This window comes from Pelobates fuscus, chromosome 4 (assembly GCF_036172605.1).
Source record: "Pelobates fuscus isolate aPelFus1 chromosome 4, aPelFus1.pri, whole genome shotgun sequence".
Lineage (NCBI taxonomy): Eukaryota > Metazoa > Chordata > Amphibia > Anura > Pelobatidae > Pelobates > Pelobates fuscus.
The window spans coordinates 363,882,336-363,898,538 of record NC_086320.1 but is presented as its reverse complement, the minus strand read 5'-3'; the positions used below and the strand labels follow the sequence as shown (position 1 = coordinate 363,898,538).

General features: G+C 38.2%; 1 protein-coding gene across 1 annotated transcript in view; it reads left to right on the top strand.

The window, feature by feature from the left end:
* DNAJB6 (DnaJ heat shock protein family (Hsp40) member B6) overlaps window positions 1-13,354 on the top strand; it is a 91,142-nt gene extending 77,788 nt beyond the window's left edge. The window contains exons 9-10 of the mRNA XM_063452666.1: window positions 2,125-2,331; window positions 12,680-13,354. Of these exons, the coding sequence (XP_063308736.1) occupies window positions 2,125-2,331; window positions 12,680-12,762 (290 nt within the window). The 3' untranslated portion in view covers window positions 12,763-13,354. The remainder of the gene's footprint in view (window positions 1-2,124; window positions 2,332-12,679) is intronic.
* The last annotated feature ends 2,849 nt before the right edge of the window (window positions 13,355-16,203 follow it).

The following is a 16,203-nucleotide window of genomic DNA, read 5'->3' as shown; positions in this document are numbered from 1 at the left end:
GCAGACAGATCGTTTATGAGCGTCTATGTGTCTAAATTAGTCAGAGTTTCTTAATATCGGTTGCAGACATCAGTGAAGGATTGCACACAGGTATTTGGAAAACCCCTCCTTCTGGAGGCCATCTTTAGGCATGTATGGTCCGGGTAAAACCGGTGTGTTCTTAGCAAGACCAAATTCACCCCTTTATGAGAGATCTTATATTATCTTATAATTAATGTTAAATGTTATGGTGTGTATGACAGATGAGATCTCAATGCCTTTAGGTACTCACTGTAAACATGAGTCTTTCATTTTTGCAGAACAACCTTTTTATAACTTATGTTTCTACTTATTACGTGTATGTATATTCATTGCTACCATACGGCATTCCGCTTATCTCAATAGTTTATAGTATAACTTCTGGGACGGATTATATCCTTGAACTCTGTTATATATTTCTGCGCTACAGGTAACTTTTAACAAATGAGAGAATTGCCTCGATATTTACAAGAAATTAGTGCTTTGTTAAGTACCTGAATTTTGCATAAAGTGCAGAGAGCAGCTGTAATCTAGCCTAGGACTTTAAACCAGTATAGACATGTAGGAAAGAAAATATTTTCATCTGATAACAGGCAGGTAAAAAGTTCAATTATCTGCCTTCATCATGGGAAGATTTTATTAACTTCAACGTTGCCACGGCTAAGCAGTAAACTTTCAACGAACTTGCAGATAAGGTTTAGTGGTCCATTCATTTTGTTAATATATATATATACATATATTTTTCCCCAATAATATTCCTACTGAATCTTATAATTGGAAGTATTAGGACAGTTGTTTGCGCAATGGAACGCAAGGTTTTGTTTCAGCTGCCAATCAAGTTTTCCCACAATCCATCAGAGAAACCATCCCGCATAAGGGCAAACAGCAGACATCATGGGCAGAGGACAACAAAATGGCTGCCCCCTGATATTGAGGTCAATAAGGCAGAAATGATAATAACTATAAATAAAGTCAAGTGTTAAAGGGGAGAGTTTAATCATTATGATACAGGGGGCACAAGGAAAATAAAACCAAAAGAAAAATATATATTTACCTGGCCGCTTTAAGGGTGTGTAATCAGATTTCTATTTGTACCTACTGTTTGGGAGAAGGTTATATGGCACATACATATACTATGAGTACCTACAGAAAAATATTTTTTTAAAGATTAAAATTTATATTACTATGGGGTCATAATTGGCATCTATTAAAAAATCTGCTTGATTTACATGCGAGACCTGAGAGTCTCACTAATTGCCATATTGTTTTAACTTGATTCCTTGGAAAAACAAATAAAAAAGATATTTACAAAAAAATAAATAAAAAAATCTCACTTAACTCAATAACTGAAACCGAAACGCTGCATCAAGAACTTACAGTTTCAACTATTTTTACTGCTGCGAATCGAACATCCCATAATCCTCCTGTGATCAGCAGCTATTTGTTGAGTACACTTTGCGTTTCAGTTGGCGTATTATTAGGATAGGTTGTGCTTGGTTTGGTTGGTGATGACCAGCAGCTAGAGAATATATTTCAGGTATTTTTGGAATTATTGTCTTTACTAATTTACATTACATTGCAAATTTTAGGTATAAAATGTCATAATGCTATAACTCCACCCTTTGTGTTGTGGGGCGGACTTTTCTTCAAATGAAAACATAAATTTAGAGACTACATAGTTGTGACATGGTTGAAAGTGGATGGTACGCACAAGGAGACAGGTGATACATGACGTAGAGTAGACGGGGATTACTAGAAAGGACGAACAAACTTCACTTCTTAGTATCTTTGTAAAAGAACAGAAATAGAGCATTTCACAAGTTATGGTGCAAAATATTTCCACTTGACCATCTGACGCGCAGAGTATGCTGCCATTTTGTATTCATGCCATTTTTTAGACATTGTGGACATAGACGAAAGGATCATAAATTGAGGGTCAATGCCCCAAATTAATAGTGAGGACAGTACTTTGAACTGGTGAACCCCCTATATCCATTTGTGCTCCGTTTTCTTTTTACTCTTTGAATACATTGTATCTCTGAATTCTTTTTGTTTGCTTGTAGGATTGTTGTGACTAATCTTTTTAGCATTCTCGTTTGCTCTCAGGTGTTGAGGATGACTTGGCCTTGGCAGAGGAATGCCGTCACCGTGGACAGAATGCTTTGCCCTACCAGCCATCGGGAAGCAGGATCTCTAGACCACACAGGCCTCCCGGCCTCCCCAGACACGGCCATAACCATAAAAGTGACGAAGAAGAAGAGCCAGATAGGCTGCGGGGTTCAAGCAATTGGGAATCTCCTCTTTATTCAACAGGTGTGCAATCTGAGATTAACAAAGGTTCTGATGATATTGAGGCTTCAGTCAGACAGTCAAGCAAGTGTAAAACTCTTCCAGAGAAGCAATGTTGCATTCTGGTATAATTGCTAAACTATTAAAAATGACACGTCAAAAATCTGGCTAGCTAAGGGGCATCTGGTATAATACCCAAAATTAGTTGGACCTCGAGAGAAATTTTTTATGGGCACTTTTTTCTTTCTCAGGGTATATCAGAATTATTATATACATTTATTTATAAAGCACCTTTTTTACAGCACTTTACCTTTTTAATAAGGTTGCCATGTGAACACGGTGAGATTAGAATATTTAAAACCACACATTTCAATATCTATCTATCCATAATTGTCTTCCTATGGCGGCCATTAGATACTAAATATCTGCGTAGAAAAATCTACCGAGTTGCAGTATCATTTCTTAGATCTGCCATTGAGGTTTAGCTAATTTTGACCTTAGAAAGCCTGGATACATTTATCTATCTGTGAATAATATATAAAATGTGTGTATTTTCTAAAACTTGCTTTAGTTAGACTTATAACTCTATAAATTCATATGTATTTACTTAGAGAACATATGGTTGTGACCCAGTATCAAATTTTAGGTGTCTTGAAGTGCGTTAAATATGATGATGGGTAAATATTTAGGTAAAAAAAAAACCACTACTAATTTGTTATTTCTTAAAAGAGTTAAACTTAACATTCAAGAACAGTAAACACACATTGATCATGCTTAAAAGTAGAATTTAGGTTCACAATCCCTTGACAGTTCAGAATAACCCAAGAAAAAAAAATGAAATTATGTTACTATTGCCCTCTTGATACACATTGTGGCAGTTCTGGCTAATGCTGGCACAGCAAATGTTTGTGATCTACATTACCTGTGAGCTCAACCAACCTCTAGGCATGATGGGAAATATAGTTCACAAATATTTACAATTCCAAGGTTAGATGTCACTGGCATACAGTATTACCCCAGGCCTCTGAAAGTCACGTAGAATTAGAATGCATGCTAACAGGTCCGGACGTGTTTTCCTGCGTTTGGTTTTAAGAAATATATATGTTTTGGATTTATTTTCCTCCCCTTTCACAGAAAACCTATTTCAGAAAATATAATGGTAAATAGGCAGCAGAGGAATAAAAAGATGTGTTTATATCACTTAAAGAACCCTTGAAGAGGCTTGTAAATATTCTGCATGGGTTTCTGAATGCCAAGTCCATTAAAGGGCATGCGTAGTTTAGAGAGAATTATAAGGTCAAGCATTGTCTAATTAACATACTCTTTAAAGGCTTTTCAAGCAGTTTGACAAAAAAAAAAGGCTCCATGAACACTATGTCCTCGACCCTCATCCACAGGGTTGTATTGATAATTAGCAAGTGGTACTTTTGCATCCACCACATCACGAACAGAGACTGTGGGAGAACCTTTTGTCAAACGTCTCAAAAATGATTAGGCAAAAAATGGGGGATAGTACCTCACTCCCTAATTACTACAATAAGATTTAGTGGTTACAGTGCATTTAGTGTCTGTCCCTTTAATATACATACCTGGGTACTCTTTCTGTTTCCTATACCTACAGCCCTTCCCTGAGTGGGCAGGAGATGACTGTCTTGAACTGAAGATCCTATATTAAAAATTAGTGTGATCACCCAGGAAGAGATAGCACCAGTTAGAAAAAGGGGGCAGTCCTGCCACTGAGATAGCAGTTTTGGGGGGAGCAGTCCAAGTTTTGTTCACACAGCTAGTAACTCCTTTTAAATGTTCCGTTGTTAGAAGTATCTATCAGACTCTTGCAGATTGCCTCCACCCCAACAGAAACTGCATTACAATAGATTCAACGGAAAACCATTAGGGCTAAAGGGTAAGTAAAATGTGAGCCGCTCCTTTTAGATAGGAAAGCCTAGTTGTGTTTTTCTGCTAAGTGTGACGTTCCGTTTTGATAAATATACACACTAGATATACATTTTGTAGGCCATTTTCATGTATACAACACAACATTCTTCCAATGTCTTTACACAAGGTGCAGCTGTGCTAAGCTGTCGTATGATTTAGTGTTTTTTTCCCACATTTCTTTTTGAACCACAAATAACATCTAAGAAGAATGTTTTGTGTGTTTATATACAACCTAAGGCAGAAATATGAAACCAAAGACAAACGTATTTTCATTCTCAGACGAGTGAATGTGGAAATGTCACCATACCTTAGAAAACACAAATTAAGTAAACGTTTTAAACCAGTTAAAATTTTATGTATATAAATGATATACTTATCTATACACACACACACTTATATACATACATATGCACTCTAGTTAAATAAGGGAAATATAATTAATTTCACTTTTATTTTGTGAATCAAAACATTTAAAAAACAAAACAATAAAAATTACAGTAAAAGTGGATACAGTAAAAATTCACATTAAATACCACGAGCGCATAATGTGGATCTCCTTCCATGTTAGCACCCAGGAGACCACTCTTTTCTTACTATTCCATGAGAGGATGATGGTGTGCTTAGTTTGAAAGGTTGGGGTACCATTCTAAAATTAGCAGATTTACCAAATGTCTGGAGCTCGTCCGTGTTTGTATTGTGAAGCTCTCTTTGGACCAGGTGGTCAACAGTCAGACTCCAAATATCTGGGTCAAATCTGGGGTGTTTGTCAGTATACCCTCACACATTATTTATGTTCCTTCAGCCCATCCTGAAAAAAGTAAGTTGAATACCCAAACTGGGAAGCAACTTTAGGTGTGTCCTGGGGCGACCAGATTAGGGGTTAACCCTTACGAAATTGTATAATTGGAAAAGCAGACCTGGAGGGTCAGGGAGAGTAGGGCGCCCCCTAGTGAATATCCATACATATGTACACGAAATAAAATGTAACTTTTAATAGTTAATGCATAAAATGCTTAGGTAAGGACCCAGGTACAAAACAACAAAACTAAAGAAAGAAAATATAGACACAAAACATGAAACAAAGAAAACAAAATAAAGAAAAATTGGATCGGGAGGATATCAATACATATGAGAGCGTGCTGGATGGGGATAGTATAACCTGAGGTGATAACCTACAAGTTACTATGCGAATGAACGCCTCCCCAAACTGCTATGTATCTCGCAGGTACACTATTGCCTCTTAGTCAACTCGTGCTATGAACCCTCCGTATAATCCCCACTAACAGTATTCAACACGGAATCTGATGGGGTAGAGAGAATGGCAAACTATAATGTGCCCATAAAGGAGAGAATAGAGGCCACGAGAGAATAACATAAGAAGTAAGTGTATCATATAAATGAGAACTGTTCTGGATGATATTAGTGTATCAAAAAACGATACAGTTGTAGGAGCAATGCCTCTGGGGTTGAGGGAGTAAGCCTCAGAAGAAGGCGCTTGTGTTGGCGCCGAAACACGTGTCAGGCAGGCAGTTAGGGAGGATAAGATATGAGTCTGTTCGTATGGAGAATTAGTCAGTAAGCTGAGCATCTAGTTCCTCTACAGAGATACAGAGTTTGTTTAAACTCAGAGGGGTGGCTTCAAGGGAGACAGATTTGGTGTACTTAGCAAGAGTTGCACAAGGGGACAGAATTGTTGTATTGTTTCAACTTTGAATCTTAAGGTCCAGCAGGTTGGCTAGTATAGACCTGGTTCACTGTAGCTCTGCATCCCAGCTATTGAGCGCTCTTTGAACACCGAGTCTTGTCCTCACAGCCGTTTCCCTCAACTGTAACTTTTTTATCTTTTTTCAAGTGGGGGAATGATGGGGGGTACGTTTGGTGGGTGTAGAGTAATGATGATTTTTTTCAAAGACACCACTGCACAGCTGTTAGCCAATACTTTGTAGCACTGTCTGATTTTCAGTGGCTGCTCTCTCCTCGCTGAGCTTACTCCCTCAACCCCAGAGGCATTGCTCCTACAACTGTATCGTTTTTTGATACACTAATATCATCCAGAACAGTTCTCATTTATATGATACACTTACTTCTTATGTTATTCTCTCGTGGCCTCTATTCTCTCCTTTATGGGCACATTATAGTTTGCCATTCTCTCTACCCCATCAGATTCCGTGTTGAATACTGTTAGTGGGGATTATACGGAGGGTTCATAGCACGAGTTGACTAAGAGGCAATAGTGTACCTGCGAGATACATAGCAGTTTGGGGAGGCGTTCATTCGCATAGTAACTTGTAGGTTATCACCTCAGGTTATACTATCCCCATCCAGCACGCTCTCATATGTATTGATATCCTCCCGATCCAATTTTTCTTTATTTTGTTTTCTTTGTTTCATGTTTTGTGTCTATATTTTCTTTCTTTAGTTTTGTTGTTTTGTACCTGGGTCCTTACCTAAGCATTTTATGCATTAACTATTAAAAGTTACATTTTATTTCGTGTACATATGTATGGATATTCACTAGGGGGCGCCCTACTCTCCCTGACCCTCCAGGTCTGCTTTTTCAGCCCATCCTGGCAGACAGATATTTACCTTTTCTATTTTTTCTTGTGAAGGCATTTTTTTGGTTGATAGAGAATTTTACATATGAAATGTTACCTTTTGGGTCAATGAAGAAATTCTGTTCTGTTCACTAACAGAGTGCACAGTCTGTTTCAGTTTTATTCTTGACTGAACTACTAACTGCACCATTTAACCACACTCCCAAATAACCTTTCTCTGCCACTGAATATTTTAATTGCATGACATATTTTAATCTATCACACACCCATAACCCAGTGAGCGTAACACTAGTATCATGTACAAACAATATAAAATACGGTATATACGATTTTTCTTCTTTGATTTTACATTAAATTGTTTTCTGTAAAGGACCACTATAGGCATCCAGACCACTTCAGCTTAATTAAGTGGTCTGGGTGCCAGGTCCAGCTAGGGTTAACCCATTTTTTTATAAACATAGCAGTTTCAGAGAAATTGCTATGTTTATAAATGGGTTAATCCAGCCCTCAAATCCTAGAGGCGCTTGCGTGATTCTCACTGTGAAAATCACAGTGAGAGCACGCAAGCGTCCATAGGAAAGCATTGATAATGCTTTCCTATGAGACCGGCTGAATGCGCGCGCAGCTCTTGCCGCGCGTGCGCATTCAAGCCACATGGGAGGAGAGGTGGAGGATCGGAGGAGGAGAGCTCCCCGCCCAGAGCTGGAGAAAGGTAAGTTTTAACCCCTTTCCTGTCCCCAGAGCCCGGCGGGAGGGGGTCCCTGAGGGTGGGGGCACCCTCAGGGCACTATAGTGCCAGGAAAACTAGTATTTTTCCTGGCACTATAGTGGTCCTTTAAGAAAAGTTTTCAATAGATTTGAATTAGTCCTAGCGAAAAGTCATAAAAGTTGGAAAAAGTGGAGGTTAGTGCAGATATTGATAGGTGAAACCAACAGACAGTAATTAATTGTGATACGTTAAAGTATGAATGCTTAACCAGTGATGGCCAATCTTGGCAACCCAGATGCTAACCTCTAGGTAGACTAAGAAACAGGGTGCAAGAGAATACTGAGAATGGACAACAGCCCTTCTGTAGGTCCCTGCTCAGTTCTTTAGCTAGTTTTAGCTCTTTCTTTACCGTTACAAAGAGAACTAAAAGGGCAGTACAAACCCAAAAAGAAGACCGTCTCCCTCTGCACGAGAGATACAGCATCCTTTGATGACTAGTTCAGCCTCGTGAGATAGTCTTGTAAGGCACGGTAGACTAAGCATCACGGGAAATATGGTAAACCAACATTTGGGGTGCGAAGGTTAGCCATTATTAGACCAAATACCCACTTCGGGAATAATCTAACCTTTTAAACAAATCGAATAAAGCAGCTCTGTCACCGGAAAAAAAAACGTGTGGACCCAATGCGCATGCACGGTGAGCACCGTGCGCATTAGACTTTCCCAATAGGAAAGCATTCAATCAGTGGTTTCCTATGGGGGATTTAAAGATGCTGGATGTCCTCATGCAAAATGTGAGCACGTCCAAGGTCGTTTCACGGAGTTAAACTCCATGATAATGCAGGAAAAGCTCCTCTGGAAGGCAGCCACTTGAGACTGTCTTAACTAGGTTATCTGAACCTGCAAAGTCCTTAGGACTAAGGAGGCATGGATGCTGCATCCAGACCACTTCAATGAGATGAAGTTGTCTGTATGCCTATAGTGTCCCTTTAAGAGCCGAATGGACTTTCTTTGAGAGTAATCCAGTCATAAAATGAGAGATGAAATGTTTCTTATTACTTTGTTTCTTTTTGGAAAGTACATTCGTGTACACAAATCCTTTGAAATATTTTTAGTGTGATTAAACAGAGGATGACTTACTAGAGACCAGAGTTTCCTTGGGATTATTTTATTGTACTAATATAGAAACAGATTTCCTGCACTTTAATGCATATTTTTGTAAGTTTTATCAATGTGGTTTTTAGTTGTACACTTATGCTCACTGCACACGGCTGTGAGTTTACTGCTTTGGGCCTCACTGATACAATCGCACACTCACTGTGAGTTATACGCCTGTGGTGATGATGGCCACTAAACTGTGAGTTTTATTGCTGTGAAGCTCTGTGGTGCACTCATATAATATTTTACTGCAGCAGAACTCTGTAATACCATCCTACATAATGTAACCACCGTTACGAACAGTCCGGAATTCTCTGGGGCAGTCATGACTGGTCTCTCAGTCCCACTGTTTTTTTTTTTTTCCCCACTTATGGTGGCACTAAAGAAACTGTTACATAGAAGTTCTAGCAGGGCTCCAGGGCCTGCTAGAATGTTTCTATCTTTGCAGGATATTATCATTGCACTGCATATGGATTGCTTGTCAACAAGGGGTACATATGTCCCTTTTACAGTCGCATTACTTACATTCCCCCACATGCCACATATAAGTAGAAACTTGATATGTTGGCAAGTAGCATGCATGTTACTGTGGAGCTCTGTGATATACCTATTTAAAACAAATGTCCTGAGCTTGTAGAAAAGGAGAAGCCAGACCAGGAAAAATTAGAATATGTGTACCTATAGGAAGAATATCTAGGAGTTAGATGATACATAGCCCACGATAAATATATATCTGCCGAGTTAAAGGAACATAACAACTGTAACCATTAACTAACTGCTTAACCCAAAAGTCGTCTGTCCGGCGTTGGGCAATTCTGCCCCTCCACATCTGTTCGAGTCCGAGGCTTGAAACAGAAAGCCATGAACTGTGTGCCGCTGATAGACTGAGATTGTCGCCTGACACTCTCCGTAGCTCCCCGTTCATAAAACGACTTGAGGAAAATAGGTATGATTCTCAAGCCATTTTTTGAATGGGGACCTACTGATGCCTTCAGCCTATCAGCAGGGGTCTGAGGCTTTCTGTTTTAAGGCTCAAAATCAAACAGATGTGCAGGGGCAGTGCTTATTGGCACAGGACAGAAGACTTTGGGGTTAACCTGTTCATTAATGATTTAAGCCCTGAAAACAAGCTTGTGCTAGGGACCTCCTGGCACGATAACAAGCTAATTCCAAATAGGTTGTTATGTTGCCCAGAGTGTTCCTTTTAAATATATATTATATTGGAACACTGATCTGTTAGGTGATTTTAGCTGCATTGACACACATACTGTAGTTGTAGTCCAGTAATACACTTATAGAGTAATAGAGGTAAAAGGAATCACAAACTCCTGCTCACACTGTACCAGAATTGATTGAAAAATATGTACATGTAATTATCAATATATCTAGCTGAGTTACTCTAGGTATCTACTGTGAATTGAAATAACATAGTCTAAAGCTAGTTGATGAGACCATTTCTTTTGAATACTAGCTTAATAATAACTTAATAATAATAATAGCTGACTTTACCAAGTCAGAATAATTTCTGACAAACGTATGTATGTGTAAGTACATTTTAAAGAAGATTAGCACAAAGGATTTTCTACACACAAGCTTTAAGTCCTCCGTCCAACCTGCTCAAAGGACTGTTGGCTAATGCTCCAAACATGTTGTATGCATTCAGCAGCGAGTCACACAAATGAAGAGTTGGTCAGTGCACATAACCCACCAAACCGTTATGATTGTCCATAAACTAATTATATTAAAATGTATTTAAACCCCCATAGTGTAATTACAGAGTACTGCTCTGCAACTGCAATATCACATTGTGCGTTTCGTAATATGATTTTATTTTATCACGATCATCACAGAATGAAATGCGTCATGTGTGATATCGCTGTGATGCTACACCCTGTATTCTGGCTATGGAGGTTAAATACATTTGAGTAAAGTTGATGTAGAACAGCAGCAATAAGTTCACAAATTGCTTTTCAGTGTTCTCATGTTTTAAAATAACGTCAAATAATACACAGATGGACTTTTAACCACTTTATATTGCATTGTTTGCTGGTCTGAAACCGTCAACCTGACTACCAAATATTTCCAGCGACTCCCGAACATTTGTCTTTCTAACATACAGTTACTAGAATTCAAAAAGTATTTCTCGATACAGAAAGACTCTGTTATTTCCACTAATTACACACCTTCTGGGTACCATTTTTTTTCTATTGGATACAGTGTAAGCGGGTTGTTGCTTTTCATCTAAGGAGAAAACGTTTATGCAGCTTCATATCCATTTTTCGATGTTAAAATGCTTCACAAGTAACCTATTGTCCAGATATCTGAATCAGTCTTGTTTACCAAACCCAAATAGTGATGCTTATTGCAACGAAATAATTTGTTCTATCATCTCAATTTACTTTAAAACGGCAATACATTATCAGAGCTCAGCTCACTGAGATTACTTTTTATTAAATCTATCATCATATTTCCGACAGTCTAAGTTCACCCCAAAGACACTGGGTTTGACAACCAGTTGGTAGACTTATGGAGTACCACTGTAATCTCCTGGAGTACCACTGTAATCAGTAATACAAAGAAAAAAACAAAAGGAAAAAATGTGTGTACAATCACCAGAAGTGATAACAAATCGTACAACCTGTATCGTAGTCGGTACAACCTGTATCGTAGTCGGTAGAATTTACCATAAGCACCGGATATCTGGTGGAATAAAACACAAATATGGTGCAATACAATAAGCACAAGCAGGGGGTGTGGGGTGGTAGAAAACTCACTAGAAAGTAGTAGATTCAGACGTGTCTCCCTCAATATTAGGGTAATTGCAGAAATACAAGGAATCTTCCAGCCATAGACATCTTGGTATAGGTATGTCTTCTTGAGTAACTCAAAATATAAGGAGAGAAGAGAGAGAGTGCAGACTGTATAAAAATATAACAAATTTATTGTACAAGTTGCACTTAGAATGTATCAAAAGATAAACAGCATGTCTCCACATCACAGTGGTATCCAGATTTTCAGCAGATGATACAGCAGCAATCAGGATCACTGGTCCAAAATAAAAGAAATAAAAAGTCTGTGGACAAGTAAAAGTTGAAATCCTAAGATCCTATGCGTTTCGTCCCGTTCTGGACTTCCTCAACCCTTCCTTATTCCTCATCCACTGTGATGTGGAGACATGCTGTTTATCTTTTGATACATTGTAAGTGCAACTTGTAGAAGAAATTTGTTATATTTTTATACAGTCTGCACTCTCTCTCTTCTCTCCTTATATTTTATATTTATAAAAAAAAGTCAAGTCAATAAGTTATTTGCATTAAAGGGACACTATAGTCACTAGAACAACTACAGCTTAATGTCATTGTTCTGGTGAGTATAATCGCTCCCTTCAGGCATTTTCATGCAAACACTGCCTTTTCAGAGAAAAAAAATTCATAATAATAATACACTTATGCGCACTTTTTTCTCTGCAAAGGCAATGTTCAGAGAAAAGGCAGTGTTTACATTGCCCCGAGGGACACCACCAAGTGGCCACTCCTTAGATGGCCAATGCATCTCTATGAGGAGGTGCTGTTTGGCCCCGCCCCCTTGCTGATTTTAGCCAATCCAATGCTTTCCCCATGGGAAAGCATTGGATTGGCTAAAAATCTGCAATTCTGATGATGTCACCAATCATCAACTATAGGGTCAGGAATACATGTTTTTGTTCCTGACCCTATAGTGATCCTTTAACAAGTGAAGATGACTTTCACCCAACTCAACCCTAGTAATGGAATTCTAAAACTTTGGGATTAGCTAAAAAAAAAAAAAGTGATTATCAAAATTCTTTATCCTTGGAGAATCCCAACTAAATGTTTGCACCTAAAAAAAAAAATGATTACAAATGCTTGTCCCCTCACTTGGAATTCTCCAAAAATAAAGACTGATTGAGTCCTCTGCTTAAGTGACCTTTACATGAACCATATAAGTGAACCTCTTCATGCTATAGCATAGATCTTTACTGGCCATGTCTCCTCAGGACACAAGGAAGGAAGCAAGCGAAAGAAGCAAAAACAGAGAGAGGAACAGAAAAAGAAGAAATCAATGAAACCAGTCCACTAACACGGGAACGGACGTTCAATGCACCCAACACAAGATCACACCATACTCTCCGTCTGCAATGTTAACACAGTTTATTTTGTTTTGTGTATATAATGTAGATTTATTCTGGGTAGTTTTCTCACCATTATAGCTTAATAATAGTAATTAAGAGAAACGTATAAATGATTAATAACTGCCCCTTCTGTCCTCACTCTGTACACTGTTTTCTTGTGGAGCAATCTAGTATGGAGTAAGCACATGGTCTATCTCAAGGCAGCATCTCCACGCCATGTTGAAGAGATCGTAGCACATTTGATAATATGCTGGAGTATGTTCCAGCTCTAAATCTGTTACTTTACGATTGCACTTGTACCTATATGATAAAGTCCCTATTTACAGGTGTTACTTCCATGTTTAGCCAGAGACATGGCAGTAACATTTTGCAATTTTGAATATCTACTCTGCCTTTTCTCCCTTGGATTGTTAAACTGTTAAATTGTATCTCTTGGACTATCTGACAGCATTTTGTAGCATATTGACTGGAGAATATAGTACTTTTTTTTTTTTTTTTGACACTGACAATTAAAAATAAAAATGTTGGTTAACCAAAGAAGTTTTTTTTGCCCCATATTGCACCGTTTTTTTTTTAAATAGTGGGAAATTGCTCTCTCTTTAGATTGGCAGCCGTTCAATTTTAGATTTCTGGAAACTTGTACCGTTACATGACCCAAGCTGGGATAGGATGAAGATGTGTACTAAAATGAGAGTCGTAGACAAAGATGCAGAATTTAATTTGCTGAATTGTATCACACGCATTGATTGTGTGATAGAAACAGTCATTTCAGATTCATCATTCACATTTCCTATTTTGTGGCTTGTCATGATCACAGACTACTTTAAATTAAAGGACTAGTTTGGGCACCATAACAACGATTTTTAAACAGTTTAACACCAAAGACTTATTCCAGCGCCAAATCTCTCCCCTCCCCCCACCCCCGTCCTTCCATTTGCTCAAAACCTTTAAACCGGAAGGCTCTTGCAGCATCAAGCAGCGGCACCACTGATGCTCTCGGCCAATCAGTGACTTTCCATTCATAATACTTTTCTTGAAAAAGGTACGTTTCTTTTCATGAATAAGGATTCACTGATTGCCACTGCTGCAAGAGCCTTCCTGTTTAAAGATTTTGAGCAAGCTGAATTACAGAGAGGCAGGGAGATCTGGCGCTGGAACACAGACTTTAGGGTTTAACCATGTGAGAACATTTTAACTCCTAAAGTTGAGCCAGCGCCAAGGACCTCCAGGCAACATAATAACTTATTTTTGATTATGTTCTTATGATGCCCGGGGTGTTGCTTTGATTTAACTCAATGTCATCTAAAAACAGGGCACAGATTCCAAATATCATTAGCCTGTCCTTGCTGTTGCATGCAAGTTATAGTCTATGAATTTGGTTTTGCCATATAATAGGTCTGTGTTGGCCATCCTTGCTTTATGCATTTTAGGTCCATACCCTATAGTGCAGATAGCTACCAAAATATGGCTGTCATGTTCGTGGCACCATGTTTCTTGGTGCAGAGGTTTTTATTGAGTGGTGTTGTGGATACCTCAGTGGGTCCAATAAAGCAACCAGTTAGTGGTCGAACCGTCTGTGATCGTGTAGCCACGAGTCTATCTATTTTGATAAAGTACATTTTACTTCCTTATAGTAGTCACTACAACAGTTTGAAGAAATCGGATCAAATAGGTTTCTTCATCAATGTCATTTTTTTTTTTTTTTTTTTTTTAAAACTAAGACACTGAAGCCAGGCTTACATGGCTGCAATAACCGGGTTACATCCATGATTTCTGGCAACTCGTTATTTTTTAATATATATATTTTAAACATTTTCTTGCTACATTAACTCCCTCAAACCATAACTGGGAAATGAAAACCATTCTTATTACTCGCGTGCTTGCTTATGAGACAGTCGAGACAAATGTGAACACATTTCTTTCATCAGTTCCATTTTTTTTTTTTTTTAAAGAAAAACACTGTGAAACTTGCATGACTCTATGTACACATAGTATACTGTGCCTTTACATTGCCCTTAGAAGTAGATTATCTTGGGATGTTTCTGTTTTAGGATTGTATTAGAATAAACCCAAGCACCGTGAGGGACCTAGATGGACATTTTCTACCCCCACTCCCCACACACTTAATGTGTCCTACTTCCCAGTATAATATACTTAGAGATGAGGGGAAGGCCGTACTTAATCATTTATGTTCTAACAGGAAAGAACAACCTCTAGTGTTGGTATCTCCATGTTCTTTTTTGAATTATCTAGCTTTGAGCCTGTTTAGTTATATCTGATACCCAAGTGTGATCTCATTGTCAAAGATGAAAGTGCAAGAGAATCGGAGACAGAGTTCCAATTCCAAGTGATTCTCCTGCAGTTTCACTACCTTATTTCCCACATTATAATCTAAAATGGTCTTCTTGAAGAAAGCTGTAGAATTTTACATAATGAATGGAACCTGCTCTAAAACCTGGAGCTATTATTTAGGAACTCTGTAGGACCGGTGCAACCAACGTATCATTGTGCTATTAGACCAATCAGAAGTATGTTTGGGGAGAAACCTAAAACTGAGCACACGGGGCTGATTTTAAAAAGTTATTTCCTAGTCAAAAAGCATCATAGAATTGTGAACTATGTCTGCAAGACTCCTTGTTGTGCTACTGTTGCAAAGGCCCCTTCAAAATTAGGTTTTGCAGATACAATCACAATGATAGAAAAGGTAATCATGCAAGATATTTATTTTACTCAATTTCTTTAATTTTCCTTCCTTTATATGCATCGATCACGTCTATAGCATCAACTAATACATTAATTACATCTGCATGACAATATGCCTGTTTCTACCTTCTTTGATGTTATACTATACAAACATGTCAAATTAAATCTTACACTAATACTTGTTTTATCTAAGACATAACTCACTCCCAAGGCATAGTATGTGTTTCAGTAGAACAATCCTGCCCTGAGCAGACTGCCCACAGCCAGTTCTAGGTGCCATGTGTAGACTATGATGCATTGTCTGTGTAATGAGTCAAGTCAACAATTAGATGGTTCTCCAGTGCAACCATCTTCAGGTCAATCCTTGACAAAGAATTAAAGAAGTTGAAATAGTAAAGATAATAATACTACCACACGCCAGTGAAATAAATAGCCTTTGATCATTTTAAGGTATTTTATTTACAGGTGTAGTTTATACATTGTAGAGCTAACACCGAATGCATTATAAATATGTGTATACAAAATAACACTTGTCCTTTAATTGGGCATGTGTGTCGGCATTAAAACCTGCCATGTTGTTGACTCTCAGCGTGACTTTAGACAAGAGGTTCTGGTGTCTCATCAGAGATCTAATACCATCTGTAAGAATGCCTTTAGAATACAGATTAACACATCTATACGCGGGG